This window comes from Staurois parvus, unplaced genomic scaffold, assembly GCF_062004578.1.
Source record: "Staurois parvus isolate SC_StPar_1 unplaced genomic scaffold, SC_StPar_1.0 ptg000132l, whole genome shotgun sequence".
Taxonomy (NCBI): domain Eukaryota; kingdom Metazoa; phylum Chordata; class Amphibia; order Anura; family Ranidae; genus Staurois; species Staurois parvus.
Genome location: NW_028317928.1, coordinates 2,293,000 through 2,314,218, shown reverse-complemented (window position 1 = coordinate 2,314,218; position 21,219 = coordinate 2,293,000). Strand labels below are relative to the sequence as shown.

The following is a 21,219-nucleotide window of genomic DNA, read 5'->3' as shown; positions in this document are numbered from 1 at the left end:
CGCTCTTGCTCCATCACAGCCGCTGGTCTCATTCCACCATCATGGTTTTGGCTGTGATACATTCTCCCTGCCTGTCTGTCTACCTGCAAGGTGATTGATGTGGCCAGTCTCCTAGTAGAGACCAAACCTCATTTAAGCCAGCCAAGCCTGCAGTCTCATGCTTTTGATATTGTGCTTAACACGGGCTCCAAGCTCCCTGTTTGTCTGCCCTGTCTGCTAGTTTCTATTCCCTTCTTGACAACCTCGGATCATGTATCAAAAATGTTCAGAACTCTGCCTGTATTTTGATTACAGATTGACCCTGAACCTTGCCTGCCTTGTACCTAGACTGTCATTGAACCACTCTGCAAGTCGGCCAACCTCAAGTACAGTGCCTTCAAAAAGTATTCTTACCCCTTGAAATTTTCTACATTTCGTCATGCTGCAACAAAAAAATGTAAATGCATTTTATTTGGGATTTTATTTGATAGACCAACACAAAGTGGCACATAATTGTGATGTGAAAGGAAAACGATAAATGGTTTTCAAACTTTTTTTACAAATAAATATCTGAAAAGTGTGGCGGCATTTGTATAAAGCCCCCTTTACTCTGATACCCCTATCTAAAATCTATTGGAACCAATTGCCTTCCGAAATCACCTGATTAGTAAATAGAGTCCACCTGTGTGTAATGTAATCTCAGTATAAATACAGCTGTTCTGTGAAGCCCTCAGAGGTTTGTTAGAGAACATTAGTGAACAAACAGCATCATGAAGGCCAAGGAACACACCATACAGGTCAGGGATAAAGTTGTGGAGAAGTTTAAAGCAGGGTTAGGTTATAAAAAAAAATCCCAAGCTTTGAACATCTCACGGAGCACTGTTCAATCCATCATCTGAAAATGGAAAGAGTATGGCACAACTGCAAACCTACCAAGACATGGCCGTCCACCTAAACTGACAGGCCAGTCAAGGAGAGCATTCATCAGAGAAGCAGCCAAGAGGCCCATGGGAACTCTGGAGGAGCTGCAGAGATCCACAGCTCAGGTGGGAGAATCTGTCCACAGGACAGCTATTAGTCGTGCACTCCACAAATCTGGCCTTTATGGAAGAGTGGCAAGAAGAAAGCCATAAGAAGTCCTGTTTGCAGTTTGTGAGAAGCCATGTGGGGGACACAGCAAACATGTGGAAGAAGGGGCTCTGGTCAGATGAGACCAAAATGGAACTTTTTGGCCTAAAAGCAAAACGCTATATATGTCAGAAAACTAACACTGCACATCACCCTGAACACACCATCCCCACCGTGAAACATGGTGGTGGCAGCATCATATTGTGGTGATGCTTTTCTTCAGCAGGGACAGAGAAGCTGGTCAGAGTTGATGGGAAGATGGATGGAGCCAAATACAGGGCAATCTTAGAAGAAAACCTGTTAGAGTCTGCAAAAGACTTGAGACTGGGGCGGAGGTTCCCCTTCCAGCAGGACAACGACCCGAAACATCCAGCCAGAGCGAAAATGGAATGGTTCAGATCAAAGCATCTTCATGTGTTAGAATGGCCCAGTTACAGTCCAAACTCAAATCCAATGGAGAATCTGTGGCCAGACCTGAAAATTGCTGCTCACAGACGCTCTCCATCCAATCTGACAGAGCTTGAGTGATTTTGCAAAGAAGAATGGGCAGAAATGTCCCTCACTAGATGTACAAAGAGACATCCCCAAAAAGACTTGGAGCTGGAATTGCAGCCAAAAGGTGGTCCTACAAAGTATTGACTCCGGGGGGCTAAATACAAATGGCAAAAATTTTGAAAACCATTTCTCATTTTCCTTCCATTTCACAATTATGTGCCACTTTGTGTTGGTCACATCAAATCCCAATAAAATACATTTACGTTTTTGGTTGTAATATTACAACATGGGGAACATTTCAAGGAGTATGAATACATTTTCGAGACACTGCACCAGTTTGCTGTGCTCAGTTCGCACCTGCCCCGGTGTGGTGGCCAGGAACTATAGCATTGCGTGTAAGTCCTGGGAGCAAATGGGTACAGGTAGGCCTGCTTGCCTTATGGGAAAGGGTTTTGCTAGAGGTGAAGAACACAGAAGCCAGCTATAGTGCCTGACCACCTGCGTTAGGGGTAAGCGTGACAGTCCTGTGATGTACAATTAAGAAAAATTAAATTATTTAAACTCCAATATTAATTTTATTTATTTCAGGTACTTGTATAGCACTGTCAATTTACGCAGCACTTTACATATATATTTTACATTCACATCAGTTCCTAACCCTCAAGGGGCGTACAATCTAAGGTTCCTACTTCACAGTCGTACATACACATATTAGAACCAATTTAGACAGGAGCCAATTAACCTACCAGCATGTCTTTGGAGTGTGGGAGGAAACCAGAGTACTGAGAGAAAACCCATGCAGGCACAAGGAGAACATGCAAACGCCATGCAGGTAGTGTCATGGTTAGGATTCGAACCGATGACCCTAGTGCTGCCAGGCAGAAGTGCTAACCTGGTAGTAAAGACTGCTTTCGTTTCTTCTTTTTAAGGGCCTCCAGGTGGGTGTCAGGGCTGGGCTCCTGCTACTTAACGAGCAGATCTTTTCTTTCAGTGCTCTGAAGCTGCTCAGCTGTCGGTTAATTACCAGCCACTCGTCACTCACCTGGACACCATTACCTGCCTCATTAGTCCAGCCCACTGCCAGCCCTTTTTGCTATTTCAGCAGCTTAGCTCATTTCCTCCTTGCTCTTGTGTGGTCTATGATCTCCAGTGTGTTCCTGCCTGTGTTCCTGTGTACAACTCGATCTGGCTGGCTTCTCTTCTGATTCCTGTTCCTGATTTTTAGCTTTCACTACACTGACTCCTGGTTTCCTGACCCTGGCTCGTCTAATAACCTGCTCTGGCATTCAAACCCTGGCTTCTGTTTGGACTACATTTCTGATCCATGTTATATTTATTTCATTAAAGGTGTAATTTTAACTGCACTTTCTGTCTCCGCCTGGTTTATGGTTCCTCACATTGGATTATGCCATAGTGTACTAGTTTGCACCGCATATTAGCACATTAGGAAAGACTTACCTGTCAAACAGAGCCCTCCAGTGATGTGCTGTAAATGAACCAGCGGGTCCATCTTCACCAGGTGTTCTTTCTGCGTTCCGTACCTTTGGCTGCTTGAATGGCCGGGCCACGATGATGGGCAGCACAGTGGCGAAATCGTTATCACTTCCACCTGGCAGTACTAGGGTCGTTAGTTCAAACCCCAGCCACAGCACCACCTGCCTGGAGTTTGCATGTTCTCCCTGTGCCTGCGTGGGTTTCCTCCGGGTACTCCGGTTTCCTCCCACATGCCAAAGACATGCCAGAAGGTTAATTGGCTCCTGTCTAAATCGTTCCTAGTATGTATGAATGTAAGTTATGGACCGTAGATTGTACACTCCTTGAGGGTTAGGGACTGATGTGAATGTACAATATATATGTAAAGCGTAAATTGGCAGCACTACAGAAGTACCTGTAATATTAATAATATATATGTGTGTGTGTATTTACAATTAAATATAGCAAAAATAAATGAATAAATGAAACATATTAAATTGGCTCCTGTCTAAATTGGCCCTAGTATGTGTATGTATGAATGTAAGTTAGGGACATTAGATTGTACGCCCCTTGAGGGTTAGGGACTGATGTGAATGTACAATATATATGTAAAGTGCTGCGTAAGTTGATGGCGCTATATAAGTACCTGAAATAAAATAATAAATAAATGTCACTCCTACACAGGAGTCACATCGCAGTGGCACAGATCGGGGCTATAAATGTTCACCATGGTGACACTGTACTACTTGGGGGTGATGATTTTTTTTTATTTTTTTTTTTACATTGATTGCTTTTACACTCAAAGGCTGTGAAAGCAATAATTTCTCCTTCTCTCTGGCTGCATTCTTGCAGCCATTGAGAACTACTGTGTGAGCTGTGATTGGTCACAGCTTGTCACATGGTACAAGGCTGTTGTGAATAGCCCTGTACCATGTGACCTCTGTGATCATTCACAGATTTCACACGTAGTAAGCAATGATGTCAGAAGTGACATCTTGCTTACTACTCTGCATGTGATCAGTGATTGGCCAATCAGTGATCACATGATCGGGACCTCGCAGAGAGGTCCCGTACGACGATCGGTGTTCCACTGTGTACGGAGGACACAGCGGGCACCGCCTCGCGGTGCTGCGCGCTCCCAGGGAGCGTGCACAAGCAGGGGGCGGGGAGGCTGTTTATAAACGGCCACCCGCCCCTGTACTGCTCCCGTCCAGCCGTTTATATACAACGGCCGGACGGGAGGTGGTTAAGACAAGTTATTAGGATAATGTACTAATATGCACTGCATACTGGCACATCATGAAAAACGTACCTGTAAAAACAGAAAATATTTTTGCTAACAGAAATATTGAAAATGACTTTTTTTTTTTTATTCACAATGCATATCCCACATTGAGACCATTAGTATAACTTCAACCTTCTATGAAGTCTTTCATGTTTTTTAAGATTTGCCATCTTAAAAAACCCCTGCCCACAGTTAGAACACGGGTAAACATTTTTGCTTAAATGAACCCTCTGATGCATAACTAAAATCCTCCATGTGCGAAACCGTCTTCCGCATTCAGAACATGAAAAGGGGTCCACCTCTGGGTGAGTTCTTTTGTGTTCAGTAAGATGGGAGTTATAAGAAAAACCCTTCCCGCACTCCGAACACAGAAAAGGCTTCTCCCCTGTGTGACTTCTCTGGTGCACAATAAGAGTTTGTTTGTGTGTAAAGCATTTCCCACACTCCGAACACACAAAGCGCTTCTTCTCTTTCAATGATACCGCCTGATGATTTGGCATAAAGGCTTTTTCTCTCGAAACATAGGCTGTGATGTCATCACCTCCAATTTTGCCACTTGAAAATGTGGGATTTTTTTTCACATTCTGCAATGTGTATTGTCCATCTAGAAGAAATTAAGGTAAATAAGAATGTCAATGCAGAACTGCAGGCGAAAATAAACACACCGTATGGTCTAGTTAGGAAGCAAAAGAATGTTACGTCACTTCCGCTTTCAACGCGAAACATGTCGTCACTTTCACACCCGCAAATTATGAAGGGTTTCCATTTTTTAGTCGAACCTGTGTGTGTGTCTTTTGCTTCTGCTGTGTGATGAGACACCTACCTTACAGGTGGGAAGGCTCACTTTCATCATTTACTGTGTGTGCTGCTAGTAATACGGAGTCATGTCAGAGCTTTCCGAGCTTCACAGAGGGCAAATTGTTGGTGTCGCTTAGCTGGTGCCTCTGTGACTGAAGTTGTCTTTTTTAGTTGTCATGTCGCGAGGTCCATTATCAAAGGTTATGATGGCGTATACAGTTTCCAGGACGACATCGTATGATAAGAGGAGATTAAGGGGGGATATGATCACCATGTATAATGCATAAGGGGGGATATGATCTCCATGTATAATACATAAGGGGGATATGATCTCAATGTATAATACATAAGGGGGGATATGATCACCATGTATAATACATAAGGGGGATATGATCTCCATGTATAATACATAAGGGGGGATATGATCTCCATGTATAATACATAAGAGGGATATGATCTCCATGTATAATACATAAGGGGGGGATATGATCTCCATGTATAATACATAAGAGGGGACATGATCTCCATGTATAATACATAAGGGGGGATATGATATCCATGTATAATACATAAGGGGGGGATATGATCTCCATGTATAATACATAAGGGGGGATATGATCACCATGTATAATACATAAGGGGGAATATGATCACCATGTATAATACATAAGGGGGAATATGATCACAATGTATAAATACATAAGGGGGGGGGGTATGATCTCCATGTATAAATACATAAGGGGGATATGATCTCCATGTATAATACATAAGGGGGGGATATGATCTCCCTGTATAATACATAAGGGGGGGATATGATCTCCCTGTATAATACATAAGGGGGATGTGATCACCATGTATAATACATAAGGGGGATATGATCTCCATGTATAATACATAAGGGGGATATGATCTCCATGTATAATACATAAGGGGGGATATGATCTCCATGTATAATACATAAGAGGGGATATGATCACCTTGTATAATACATAAGGGGGAATATGATCACCATGTATAAATACATAAGGGGGAATATGATCACCATGTATACATACATAAGGGGGGATATGATCTCCATGTATAATACATAAGGGGGGGGGGGGTATGATCTCCATGTATAAATACATAAGGGGGATATGATCTCCATGTTTAATACATAAGGGGGGATATGATCTCCATGTATAATACCTAAGGGGGGATATGATCACCATGTATAATACATAAGGGGGATATGATCTCCATGTATAATACATAAGGGGGGATATGATCTCCATGTATAATACATAAGGGGGGATATGATCTCCATGTATAATACATAAGGGGGATGTGAGCTCAATGTATAATACATAAGGGGGATGTGAGCTCCATGTATAATACATAAGGGGGGATGTGGTCTCCATGTATAATGCATAAGGGGAGATGTGATCGCCATGTAGAATACATAAGGGGGGATATGATCACCATGTATAATACATAAGGGGGATATGATCACCATGTATAATACATAAGGGGGGATGTGGTCTCCATGTATAATGCATAAGGGGGGATATGATCACCATGTATAATACATAAGGGGGATATGATCACCATGTATAATACATAAGGGGGATATGATCACCATGTATAATACATAAGGGGGGATATGATCTCCATGTATAATACATAAGGGGGGATATGATCTCCATGTATAATACATAAGGGGGGATATGATCACCATGTATAATACATAAGGGGGGATATGATCTCCATGTGTAATACATAAGGGGGGGTATGATCTCCATGTATAATACATAAGGGGGGATATGATCTCCATGTATAATACATAAGGGGGGATATGATCTCCATGTATAATACATAAGGGGGGATGTGATCTCCATGTATAATGCATAAGGGGGGATATGATATCCATGTGTAATACATACAACTCCTGATACACCTTGGCTTGTCTTCTTGACAATGATGAAATAATCTCTTCATGGTCTTACGACGTTTGGTTTGGTACTGCTGTTTTTTGTGGAAATTCCTTGGATCTTACCTGAGGCACCTACAAGTGGCCTCTTTTTACTTGTTGTGAGCTGCCAGCTGGTGTTTTTATTCTACATTTTAATATATATATATATATATATATATATATATATATATATATATATACGCACACACACATATACATACATACACCTACTGCTCAAAAAAATTAAAGGAACACTTTTTAATCAGGGTATAGCATCAAGTCAATGAAACTCCTGGGATATTGATCTGGTCAGGTAAGTAGCAGAGGGGGTTGTTAATCAGTTTCAGCTGCTTTGGTGTTAATTAAATTCACAACAGGTGCACTATATGGGCAACAATGAGACAACCCCCAAAACAGGAATGGTTTTACAGATGGAGGCCACTGACATTTTTTCCCTACTCATCTTTTCTGACTGTTTTTCACTAGTTTTGCATTTGGCTAGGGTCAGTGTCACTACTGGTAGCATGAGCCCATACCTGGACCCTACAGAGGTTCCACAGGCAGTCCAACTCCTCCAGGATGGCACATCAATATGTGCCATTGCCAGAAGGTTTGCTGTGTCTCCCACCACAGCCCCAAGAGCTTGGAGGAGATTCCAGGAGACAGGCAGTTAGTCTAGGAGAGCTGGACAGGGCCGTAGAAGGTCCTTAACCCATCAGCAGGACCGGTATCTGTTCCTTTGTGCAAGGAGGAACAAGATGAGCCCTGTACATTCAGACACACACATAGATACTGTATATGGATATGATGGAGGAATCTAACAGTTAATGGCCAGCTTTAGATCTCTCTGAAGCCTCTTCACCCTCCTCTTATCAGACATTGGAAGGCATCTGTAAGGGGCTCGCTTGTAGGAGAGCAGATATTGAGAGCCATACCCTTGCTTTTTTAATGAACTCCTAAATGCCGATAAGGAGACACCTAATGGGAGAAAAGGCATCTAAAGTACGCAACACACATGGTGACATGGGTCAAGTTTTTACTCATCAGTGTTTGCTCTACAGAAAGACATTTTTTATTTTTGATGATGTGAATCCATTCTAAGATTCTGTAACGTGCATTTGCGTTATAGCTTGGTTTAGCATCTGGCAAGCTCATATTTGGTTCTACCTCTGCTTTTTTGACAGAGGAAGAACAAAGGGACAAGGGTGGGGTTATACAAGAATGTGTGACGCTTATATTTTTATTGTTTAATACTCACCCATACCAATCTCTAGAACAGCTTTCCCTTTCGCCTTCATATGTTTTTCTTCCTCTGCCTCAGCTTTAACATTTCTCTGAGTGACTCTGAGGTCTGTAATTAAAGATAAAAATGAAGTCCTCTGTACTGAGATGTATGAGAGACACTAGAAAGGGGTCGGGGGGTTATATCTCTTGGCCGGTAACACACAATGACATGATGTGAGGAGGAGAGCCGGAGTCTAATAGTGGCTGATGGCTCCTGACCCCCCCACTAGGCACATACTGTCCCCCCATTACTGTCTGACAGAGGAGGAGGGAGAAGAAGAGATTGTTGTAGTGAGTGAACAAGGAGGATCTGGGACTCTTCTCTGGATTTAGTGTTTATTCCTCACCTGTGCTGATCTCTGGAGGGATCTCCTCCTCCTTACATGGCTCATAGCTGGAGTCTACTAGAGGCTGGTGGCTCCTGACTCCCCCACTGGGCACATACTGTCCCCCCCACATTACTGTCTACTGAGAGAGGAGGGGGGAGAAGAAGAGATTGTTGTAGTGAGTGAACAAGGAGGATCTGGGACTCTTCTCTGGATTTAGTGGTTATTCCTCACCTGGGCTGATCTCTGGTGGGATTTCCTCCTTCTTGAATGACTTATCCCCCCTCAGATTTGTCTCTTCAGCTTTCTCCGTCACTTCAGTTTTAATATTCTTCAGCCTTTTATACTGAATAATACAAAAAGCAGAAATGGAACATTGTATTATCTGGGAACAAACCAAACAATATAAGTGATAGATCAAGTAAGACCCTAATCAGATTAAATAGAAAATATATCATGTATATCAGGGGCGGACTGACCATTTGGAAACTTGGGCACTGCCCGAGGGCCCGGTGTCAGTAGGGGACCCCATGAGATGCCCCTGGTACCTTTTTCATAGGCTTTTTTGAGTTTGGGCAAGGACACAGGGGCACCATGATCCCCTATTGCCCGGGGGCCCCATAAGGTGTCAGTCCGCCCCTGATGTATACGTACAAGAATCTCAGTGTCTTCTACCTGATAACAGCGCAGGTTTTTGTGACATTCCCGTGTGGAATCCCAGGAATACAGAGGATGGGGACATCTCTCTGGTGGGTTCCCAATACTAGAACCATCTACCTGATCCTCCTGAGGGATCTCCTGATGCTCCTGTGTGGAGTCCTGGGAATACAGAGGACGGGGACATCTCTCTGGTCGGTTCCCATTACTGGATCCATCTGTAGGAAACACACACACTGACTGAATACATTCTTTCTATGTCTTTATATCAGAGGATGTGTGTATCTAGGTGGATCCTCAATACAAGAAATGAAAGTCTCTTACCTGGAGATGTGAGGGGCGGCCGGTCCTCCATCATGATGTCCTTCTACAGATCCTTGTGTCCTTCTACATACTCCCACTCCTCTATGGTTTCTATGTCTTTATATCAGAGGATGTGTGTATCTAGGTGGATCCTCAATACTAGAAATGAAAGTCTCCTCTTACCCGGTGATGTGCGAGGTGGCCAGTTCTTCACCGTGACACAAAGCTTTCTAAATGTTTCTACTTTTCTGAAGGCTTGGACTCAAAATTTGGAAGCAAGGCTGGACTTAAAGGTTAACTTTCACATTAACCAATAAAAAATGAATCTGGAAAACAAAACAAAAAAATAGTATGTAGTAGCAAACCGGGCTATATATAAAACATGTCTCACCTACCACAGCCTTCAGCCTTCAGCTTAGCAAAGTGGACTAACAGACCAAGACTCCGGATACTTCTGAAATTACACCCAACTTTCTTAAGCCCCTTTCACATGGCCGTTCCTATCAGGTTCTCCAGTCAGTTTTTCAGGCAGACCTGATCAGAAGCTCCATACAGCCCTATGGACAGGCAGCCCGTTTACAACCACCTACCTCCAAGTCCTATCAGGTCCTCTAAACAAAAAATGACAATGGACTGCATCCTTTTGTGTTTTGGCAGGCCGGGTCAGAGGTAGCTCGTTGTAAATGGACAGCGGAGTCCATTTACACCCAGCTTGCCAGAGAACTGACAGGTGTCCTCTCTGCTAACAGTGAGCAGGCACAGACGTGACTTCCATCCCAATCTGCTCCAACCAGCAGGGGATCAACTCACAGATCTCCCGCTAATCGGAGCGCAACCAACTCATGTGAAATGGGTCATAATCTGGATGTATTGTGAGAAGAAACAAATCACTGAATAAAGATATTTATGCTTTGAAAAGTTGACAGGAAAAGCGTGAACATGTCTGTGCAAAGACTGAAAACCCAGATTATTCTAAAAAATCTAGTGGTGCGCCAAAACCGAAAATTCAGGATGCACAAAGCCAAAAAACTAAACTGAAATGGACAGGTTTTTTTTAAAATATATATTTTTTTATATATATATAATTGTATTGTATTTGAATTTTTAATTAATATCATGGATTTAAATGAAAATGAATTTAAAAAATAATTTTTTTTTTAAACGTTTTGCATTGAAGCCAATAGGGGGCGTTTTTGCATTGAAGTCAATGGGATCCGATTTTACATTGAAGTCAACGGGACATGGTTTTTGTACTGAAGTCAATGGGGGGCATTTTTGCATTGAAGTCAGAGGGGGGCGTTTTTTGCATTGACGTCAATGGGCGGCGTTTTGGCATTGAAGTCAAAGGGCGGCGTTTTGGCATTGAAGTCAATGGGAGGCAATTTTGCATTGAAGTCAATGGGACACAATTTTGCCCTGAAGTCAACAGGACGCGCTTTTGTATTGAAGTCAATGGGACACGCTTTTGCATTGAAATCAATGGGACGTGGTTTTGCACTGAAGTCAATGGGGTGCACTTTTGCATTGAAGTCAATGGGATGCGGTTTTGCATTGAAGTCAATGGGATGCGGTTTTGCATTGAAGTCAATGGGATGCGGTTTTGCATTGAAGTCAAAGGGATACAATTCTGCATTGAAGTCAATGGGACGCTCGTTTGTATTTAAGTCAATTATCATTATCGACACATGTTTTGTTTTCTATCGGCAGAATGCCGATAACCCTATTTTCGCCCAATCATTTTCAGCGGCTGATGTATCAGCGCATCACTAAACAAATCACTATCCACATTATTTGTAGAATTTTGCATGACAATTAAAAAACAGGATGAAGGATAATGGGTATAGGAGAATAACTGGGGAGGAGAGACAGCATGTATTAAAGTGAAGAGGGCACACAACAAACACAGGGCTGCAAAATCCTACCGACTTATCATTGGGCAGGACCCATGGCAGGTCGAAGGCTGTGTTCAGCCTGCATTCTGTTGTGTTTTTTTCGAACACAGCACAGTCCAATAAAGCAGTATTAAAACCAAAAATGTCATATATTGCAGCTTCATATGACGTCCTCCCAGAATGCACTCCTACGAACACAGCTGATCACGTGATGTGGTAAAAGACCAATCACAGTCGCCTTTTACCACGTGATCAGCTGTGTCCAATGACACACTGATCACCGGGAAATGCAAATGTTGGTTATCGGCTGCACTTTCCTCATGCAAGTACTGCCAAGAACCGGCAGTTGTCAGAGGAGGGATCGGCACCGATCATCAGGGCACCGATGATCAGTGCCCTGATGATCGGTGCCCAGCAGTGCTGCCCACAAGTGCCCAGCAGTGCCACCCACCTGTGCCAAGCAGTGCCTACCACTGCAGCCCAGAAGTGCCACCCAGCAGTGCCGCCAGTCAGTGCTCAGCAGTGTTGCTAGTCAGTGCCCAGCAGTGTCGTCAGTCAGTGCCCAGCAGTGCCCATTATCAGTGCCGCCTATCAGTGCAGCCTCATCAATGCACATCAGTGAAGGAGAAAAATTACCTGTTTGCTAAATTTTATAATAGAAACAAAGAAAACCCTTTTTTTAAATTTTTTGGTCTTTTTTTGTATATAGCGCAAAAAATAAAACACTCAGCGGTGAGTAAATACCACCAAAAGAAAGGAAAGGGGTTAAACTGATCAGTTTAACAGTTTCCGAAAATCAGTTACATTCCTCGCATACCAGGATTGCTAACTGTCACATTTGCCTGTGTCCTCAACCAAACTGTCAAACCATCAAATATCTAGTGTCATAACTTATCACATGTGTAGCACCATGGCAACTGCAGATCAAACAGAGGCCAAGATGGAAGCTTGCATGGTTGTAAAGATAAGTGAGTTTCGTTCCACCTGCCCTCAGGAAGATTTTGGCACCCTTCATTAACTGGCCACGATTCGGCACTGCACTACTTGCCACAATTCGGTTACTACAAACAGCCAATTGCGCTGTCATGCAACGCTGTACCCAAAATTACATTTATATCATTTATTCACAAAATTAGACTTTTATTTTAGTGGTATTTGATCACCACGGGTTTTTTTATTTTTAATTATATAAACCAAAAAAGGCAGAACATTTTGAAAAAAAAAAAAACCCAAAAAACTAAATTTTCTACTTTCTGTTATAAAACATGTCCATAAAAAATGATTAATAGGCCAAAATATATTCTGCTACGTCTTTGGTAAAAGCGAAAAAAAAAAAAAATCCAATAAAGGTGCATATTATTTAGTTTGTGTGAAAGTTATAGCGTCTACAAATGACAGTATTTATATAGCGACTGTGATAGCACGGTGAGCAATCTGGCACTGACACTAATATGGGGATCAGTGCTAATAAAATGCACGGACGCTGTACTGGTGACACTGGGTAGGAAGGGGATCACATTCAGAGGCAATCAAAGGGTTAACCAGGGGCGGACTGACCATTTGGAAACTTGGTCAGTAGGGGGCCACATGAGATGCCCCTGGTACCTTTTTCATAGGCTTTTTTGAGTTTAGGCAAGGACACAGGGGCCCCATGATCCCCTATTGCCCGTGGGCCCCATGAGTTGTCAGTCCGCCCCTGGGGTTAACTGTGTGCCTAAAAAGTGTTGATGAGTTAACTGCGTGGTGCTTTTTCTAAGCAAATGTTCTGGTTTTTATTCCCTGCTTTGCAGGAGCAAAAAAACGCACATCGCAGCTATCAGTAGAGAGGTCTGTGTTGTTTACCAAACACAGATCTCCTTCTGTCATCCGCTTCGCCGATCATTGGCTAGGACCCGCTGATCGGCATGTGCTGTAGCAAATGACAGCACTACCAGGTCAGTGCATGCACGCGTGTGCGCCCCCTACTCAGAAGTCCGAGATCACGTATGCATGTATATATATATATATATATATATATGAGGCACAGTGGCTAAATGGTTAGCACTTTCACCTGGCAGTACTCGGGTTGCTGGTTCAAATCTCAACCACCTGCCTGGAGTTTGCATGTTCTTCCTGTGCCTGCGTGGGTTTCCTCCCACATTCCAAAGACATGCTGGTAGGTGCATTGGCTCCTGTCTAAATTGTCCCTAGTATGTGTATGTATGAATGTGAGTTAGGGACCTTAGATTGTACGCCCCTTGAGGGTCAGGGACGGATTAGAAAATACAATATATATGTAAAGTGCTGCGTAAATTGATGGCGCTATATAAGTACCTGAAATAAATATGTATGTACATATATATATGTGATCTTACGCAGAGTGGCTGTATTACAATGCGCTGGTCTTAAAGTGGTAAACACAGCCTTTTTTTTTTGTAAGATTGCTGAGTTTTCCCATTTAAACACACTTGCGTGCTGGAAAACAGCATTTGACCAAGACGCCCACTGATGTGAACAATTATTCCAGCAGCCCATCCTCCGTAAGATACACTTGCGCACTCCTCCACCAAACGTTCATGTTTATGCCACAGAACTACAAAAAAAAATATCAGGTGTCTGATTGGATTTGTGGCGTTGAAGTGACGTCACGCACCCAACTGCAATTTTTTTTTTCATTTTAACAGCAACTCTATTCCTCATGGTTACGCAAATTTCCAAAACGTCTAAATGTTGTAAATGGCTTTAGGGAAAATATGTCCCCTTTACCATCAGACCTGACCATCCAACGTTCCCCCCATCAGAGGAGTTGCAGGAGGATGAGGATGTGTGGAGGTGACATGATCCCCCTTCTCTCATAATAAGAAGACATTATTACCTCCTCCTCCTCCTCCTCACTGAACACCAGCTTTCAGGGCTGACCCCTCCTCCAGGAAGTTGCTTTTAACTGCAAGAGCAGCTACTCATTTCTCTGAGGCTACAAAAAAATGGCCACCCCTTTCCAGTATAAAGCCAAACTATCAATATGTTTACTTTTATAAAGAACTAATGGCAACAATATAGCAATAAAAATGTTTGTAGTTTGATTCATTTTCTGTAAGTTTTTCTTCCCCACAAAGTCATCTGCGCCTGTGCAACAAGAAAATGGCCGCCTCGTTTCCAAACAGAGAAAATGTTTGGTGCAGTTTTGTCCTCTAGCGGTTGCCCGTAAAAGCCCAGTGGGCGGGGTTTGCCTTATAGGGCAGTTGCAGATCCCTTCGCTCTGCGGCGTCTGAGTCACAGGCAGCCTGGCCGCTCTCGGTTGCTATAGTGATGCGGGATGCTGAGTGAAGGAAGAGTCAGGGGGTTTGGTCGCCACCTTGTGGGAATCTTAGAGAACTGAGCAGAAATTGTTTCTGCATCCCCCACCATGCCCCCCTTCATATTACACCCCACCCCCCCACAGCCGTGTCCTAATCCCCATTACGTTACCCCCTATAGTAGTGTCCTCTGCCCCCCTTTACATCAGCCCCCACAGCCATGTTCTTAGCCCCCCTTCAGAACACCCCCCACACCACAGGCATGTTTTCTACCCCCCTTTACATTACCCCCCACAGATGTGTCCTTTACATGACCCCCATAAATGTCGTGTCCCATGTCCTCTTCCCCCCTTTACACCCCCCCCCCGCCCACCCCCACATTAGTGTCTTCTGTCCCCCTTCACATTATCCCACAGCCATGTCCTCTTCCCCCATTTACATCATTATCCCACAGCCATGCCCTCTTCCCCCCTTCACATCACACCCCACAGACATGATTTCTGCCACCCTTTACATCACCCCCCAGGCATGTCTTAACCCCTTTTACATCACCCCCTTACAGTAAAGTAATGTCTTCTACTCCTTCATATCACCCCCTCCCCCTCACAGCCATGTCCCCTACCCCCCTTCACATCACAACCCCACACTGCCATTTCTTCTGCCCCCCCTTCACATCACCCCTCTTCACCGCCAAGTCCTCTACCCCACTTAATATCGCCCCCCCCCCCCCGCACACTGCCATTTCTTCTGCCCCCCCTTCACATCACCCCTCTTTATAGCCATGTCCTCTGCCCCCCTTCACATCACCCCCGCAGTAGTGTCCTCGGCCCCCTTTACTCTCCTACCTTACATGGCTATCCAGGATGGAGGGTAGAAGGTACAGCTTTTCAAGTTAACCAGCAGGCAATTGGTTGCTAGGAAGCAGGGCGGTCCTAGCAACCAAACACCAGCTTGTTAATATGAAAAGTTAACCAGCAGCTCCCGCTCCTGCCCTCCATCCAGTGTTGCTGCGCCTTCTGCCCTTCATCTAGAAGTACCTCTCACTTTGCGCTCTGTTGGAACAATGACAAAAAGGTGGCTGGGGAAAGAAGCAGCTCCTAAGTGGTATGACCGCGGTGGTCCGGATGGCACAGTGACTCGGTCTGGATGGGAACCGCGGTCCGCCATTTAGTGACACTTGCTCTACAGTGCATGACTATATTCACCAGTGATGTAACCACAATGTAGTTACATAGTTATTCTGGCTGAAAAATGACAAAAGTCCATCCAGTTCAACCATTAAAAAAAAAAAGTTATAATCCTACACCCACAGTTGATCCAGTGGAAGGCAAAAAAAACAGCAAAGCATGATCCAATTTGCTCCTGCAGGGAAAAAATTCCTTCCTGATCCCCCGAGAGGCAATCGGATATTCCCTGGATCAACTTTCCCTATAAATGTTATATCCAGTTATATTCTTTGTATCCAAGAAAGAATCCAGGACTTTCCTACAGCAATCCACTGAGCTGGCCAGAACCAACTCTTGAGGGAGTCTATTCCACATTTTCACAGCTCTTACTGTGAAGAAACCTTTCTGTGTTTGGAGATTACATTTCTTTTCCTCCAGACGTAAAGAGCGCCCCTTGTCCTCTGTAATGACCTCAGGGTGAATAACTACACCAAGTTCACTATATGAACCACTGATGTATTTATACATGGAGATCATATCCCCCCTTATGTATTATACATGGAGATCATATCCCCCTTATGTATTATACATGGAGATCATATCCCCCCTTATGTATTATACATGGAGATCATATCCCCCCCTTATGTATTATACATGGTGATCATATCCCCCTTATGTATTATACATGGAGATCATATCCCCCTTATGTATTATACATGGTGATCATATCCCTCCTTATGTATTATACATGGAGAACATATCCCCCCCCTTATGTATTATACATGGAGATCATATCCCCCCTTATGTATTATACATGGAGATCATATCCCCCCTTATGTATTATACATGGAGATCATATCCCCCCCCCTTATGTATTATACATGGAGATCATATCCCCCCTTATGTATTATACATGGAGATCATATCCCCCCTTATGTATTATACATGGTGATCATATCCCCCCTTATGTATTATACATGGTGATCATATCCCCCCTTATGTATTATACATGGAGATCATATCCCCCCTTATGTATTATACATGGTGATCATATCCCCCCTTATGTATTATACATGGAGATCATATCCCCCTTATGTATTATACATGGAGATCATATCCCCCCTTATGTATTATACATGGAGATCATATCCCCCCTTATGTATTATACATGGAGATCATATCCCCCTTATGTATTATACATGGAGATCATATCCCCCTTATGTATTATACATGGAGATCATATCCCCCTTCTGTATTATACATGGAGATCATATCCCCCTTATGTATTATACATGGTGATCATATCCCCCTTATGTATTATACATGGTGATCATATCCCCCCTTATGTATTATACATGGAGATCATATCCCCCCCTTATGTATTAAACATGAAGATCATATCCCCCCTTATGTATTATACATGGAGATCATACCCCCCCTTATGTATTATACATGGAGATCATATCCCCCCTTATGTATTATACATGGAGATCATATCCCCCCTTATGTATTATACATGGTGATCATATCCCCCCCTTATGTATTATACATGGTGATCATATCCCCTCTTATGTATTATACATGGAGATCATATCCCCCCTTATGTATTATACATGGAGATCATATCCCCCCTTATGTATTATACATGGAGATCATATCCCCCCCTTATGTATTATACATGGAGATCATATCCCCCCTTATGTATTATACATGGTGATCATATCCCCCCTTATGTATTATACATGGTGATCATATCCCCCCTTATGTATTATACATGGTGATCATATCCCCCCTTATGTATTATACATGGAGATCATACCCCCCCTTATGTATTATACATGGAGATCATATCCCTCTTATGTATTATACATGGTGATCATATCCCCCCTTATGTATTATACATGGAGATCATATCCCCCCTTATGTATTATACATGGAGATCATATCCCCCCTTATGTATTATACATGGTGATCATATCCCCCCTTATGTATTATACATGGAGATCATATCCCCCCTTATGTATTATACATGGAGATCATATCCCCCCTTATGTATTATACATGGTGATCATATCCCCCCTTATGTATTATACATGGAGATTATATCCCCCCTTATGTATTATACATGGTGATCATATCCCCCCTTATGTATTATACATGGAGCTCATATCCCCCTTATGTATTATACATGGAGATCATATCCCCCCTTATGTATTATACATGGAGATCATATCCCCCCTTATGTATTATACATGGAGATCATATCCCCCCTTATGTATTATACATGGAGATCATATCCCCCCCCTTATGTATTATACATGGAGATCATATCCCCCCCTTATGTATTATACATGGAGATCATATCCCCCCCTTATGTATTATACATGGTGATCATATCCCCCTTATGTATTATACATGGTGATCATATCCCCCTTATGTATTATACATGGTGATCATATCCCTCATGCATTATACATGGAGATCATATCCCCCCCTTATGTATTATACATGGAGATCATATACTCCCCTTATGTATTATACATGGAGATCATATCCCCCCTTATGTATTATACATGGAGATCATATCCCCCCTTATGTACTATACATGGTGATCATATCCCCCCTTATGTATTATACATGGAGATCATATCCCCCCTTATGTATTATACATGGAGATCATATCCCCCCTTATGTATTATACATGGTGATCATATCCCCCCTTATGTATTATACATGGAGATCATATCCCCCCTTATGTATTATACATGGTGATCATATCCCCCCTTATGTATTATACATGGAGATCATATCCCCCTTATGTATTATACATGGAGATCATATCCCCCCTTATGTATTATACATGGAGATCATATCCCCCCTTATGTATTATACATGGAGATCATATCCCCCTTATGTATTATACATGGAGATCATATCCCCCTTATGTATTATACATGGAGATCATATCCCCCTTCTGTATTATACATGGAGATCATATCCCCCTTATGTATTATACATGGTGATCATATCCCCCTTATGTATTATACATGGTGATCATATCCCCCCTTATGTATTATACATGGAGATCATATCCCCCCCTTATGTATTAAACATGAAGATCATATCCCCCCTTATGTATTATACATGGAGATCATACCCCCCCTTATGTATTATACATGGAGATCATATCCCCCCTTATGTATTATACATGGAGATCATATCCCCCCTTATGTATTATACATGGTGATCATATCCCCCCTTATGTATTATACATGGAGATCATATCCCTCTTATGTATTATACATGGTGATCATATCCCCCCTTATGTATTATACATGGAGATCATATCCCCCCTTATGTATTATACATGGAGATCATATCCCCCCCTTATGTATTATACATGGTGATCATATCCCCTCTTATGTATTATACATGGAGATCATATCCCCCCTTATGTATTATACATGGTGATCATATCCCCCCTTATGTATTATACATGGAGATCATATCCCTCTTATGTATTATACATGGTGATCATATCCCCCCTTATGTATTATACATGGAGATCATATCCCCCCTTATGTATTATACATGGAGATCATATCCCCCCCTTATGTATTATACATGGTGATCATATCCCCTCTTATGTATTATACATGGAGATCATATCCCCCCTTATGTATTATACATGGAGATCATATCCCCCCTTATGTATTATACATGGAGATCATATCCCCCCCTTATGTATTATACATGGAGATCATATCCCCCCTTATGTATTATACATGGTGATCATATCCCCCCTTATGTATTATACATGGTGATCATATCCCCCCTTATGTATTATACATGGAGATCATACCCCCCCTTATGTATTATACATGGAGATCATATCCCTCTTATGTATTATACATGGTGATCATATCCCCCCTTATGTATTATACATGGAGATCATATCCCCCCTTATGTATTATACATGGAGATCATATCCCCCCCTTATGTATTATACATGGTGATCATATCCCCTCTTATGTATTATACATGGAGATCATATCCCCCCTTATGTATTATACATGGAGATCATATCCCCCCTTATGTATTATACATGGAGATCATATCCCCCCTTATGTATTATACATGGAGATCATATCCCCCCTTATGTATTATACATGGAGATCATATCCCCCCTTATGTATTATACATGGTGATCATATCCCCCCTTACGTATTATACATGGTGATCATACACACAATACATTGTAATCTGTTAGTATAACATTACTGTATCAACCCATTTCACATACATTTTGTCCCGAGTGCTTTGTCCTGTGCCCTGCCTGCATTTTTACTGTTCTTTCTGCCTGGAAACTGAGAAAAGTCCATGGCGTCCAAAAAGCATCCCTTTAGGCCAAAAGCGGTTTTAGACCGGCTAGAGAACAGCGATTGTAAATCAGAACCACTTGCAGAATTGAGTGATAATGATTCGTGGGGGAAATTCGTCATCAGACACTGAATACGATTCTGCGCCTGAGCTCAGTGATGTGTGAACTTGGCGCTATATTTCAAATTTTAGTGTTTTTGGTTTGATTATATTATTGAATTAAATGTATTATAGTAAATAATTATAAAAAATAATATTATAATTTATGATTTCGCGTTTCAAACTTTATCATACCCGGAATGTTTACTAGACTCTTGTTTGGACAGATTTAAGTGAGTTATTCCTAAGAATTACAGGCCTACAATATAAAACAACAAATTTCCATGCAAAACAATGTACCGCTTTGACATTCAAAAATATTGATTAGTTAGACCGCCAAATATTATTTATTCTCAAGAGAGAATAAATTCAGTTCCTCTAATCTTTCCTCATAGCTGAGCTCCTCCATGCCTCGTATCAGTTTGGTTGCCCTTCTCTGTACTTTCTCCAGTTCCCCAATGTTCTTTTTGTGAATTGGTGCCCAAAACTGAACTGAATATTCCAGATGAGGTCTTACTAATGATTTGTACCGGGGAAAATGATATCTCTCTCTGAAGTCTATACCTCTCCTAATACAAGATAGGATTTTGCTTGCTTTAGAACCCACAGCTTGGCATTGCATGCCATTATTAGGCTAGTGATCTACCAGAACCCCCAGATCCTTCTCCACCATTGATTCCCCCAGATCCTTCACCATGGACCCCCCCAGATCCTTCTCCACCATGGAC

At 42.4% G+C, this 21,219-nt stretch overlaps 1 protein-coding gene across 1 annotated transcript in view; it reads right to left on the bottom strand.

Annotated features, from left to right (window-relative positions):
• Positions 1 to 14,508, bottom strand: part of LOC149466145 (uncharacterized) — a 132,165-nt gene extending 117,657 nt beyond the window's left edge. Inside the window, exons 1-6 of the mRNA XM_089672703.1 lie at positions 14,426 to 14,508; positions 9,701 to 10,005; positions 9,395 to 9,594; positions 8,954 to 9,065; positions 8,368 to 8,460; positions 4,487 to 4,964 (exon numbers count right to left, since the gene is read on the bottom strand). Coding sequence (XP_089528829.1) covers positions 4,487 to 4,964; positions 8,368 to 8,460; positions 8,954 to 9,065; positions 9,395 to 9,594; positions 9,701 to 9,734 — 917 coding nt within the window. The 5' untranslated portion in view covers positions 9,735 to 10,005; positions 14,426 to 14,508. The remainder of the gene's footprint in view (positions 1 to 4,486; positions 4,965 to 8,367; positions 8,461 to 8,953; positions 9,066 to 9,394; positions 9,595 to 9,700; positions 10,006 to 14,425) is intronic.
• Between the last annotated feature and the right edge of the window lie 6,711 nt (positions 14,509 to 21,219).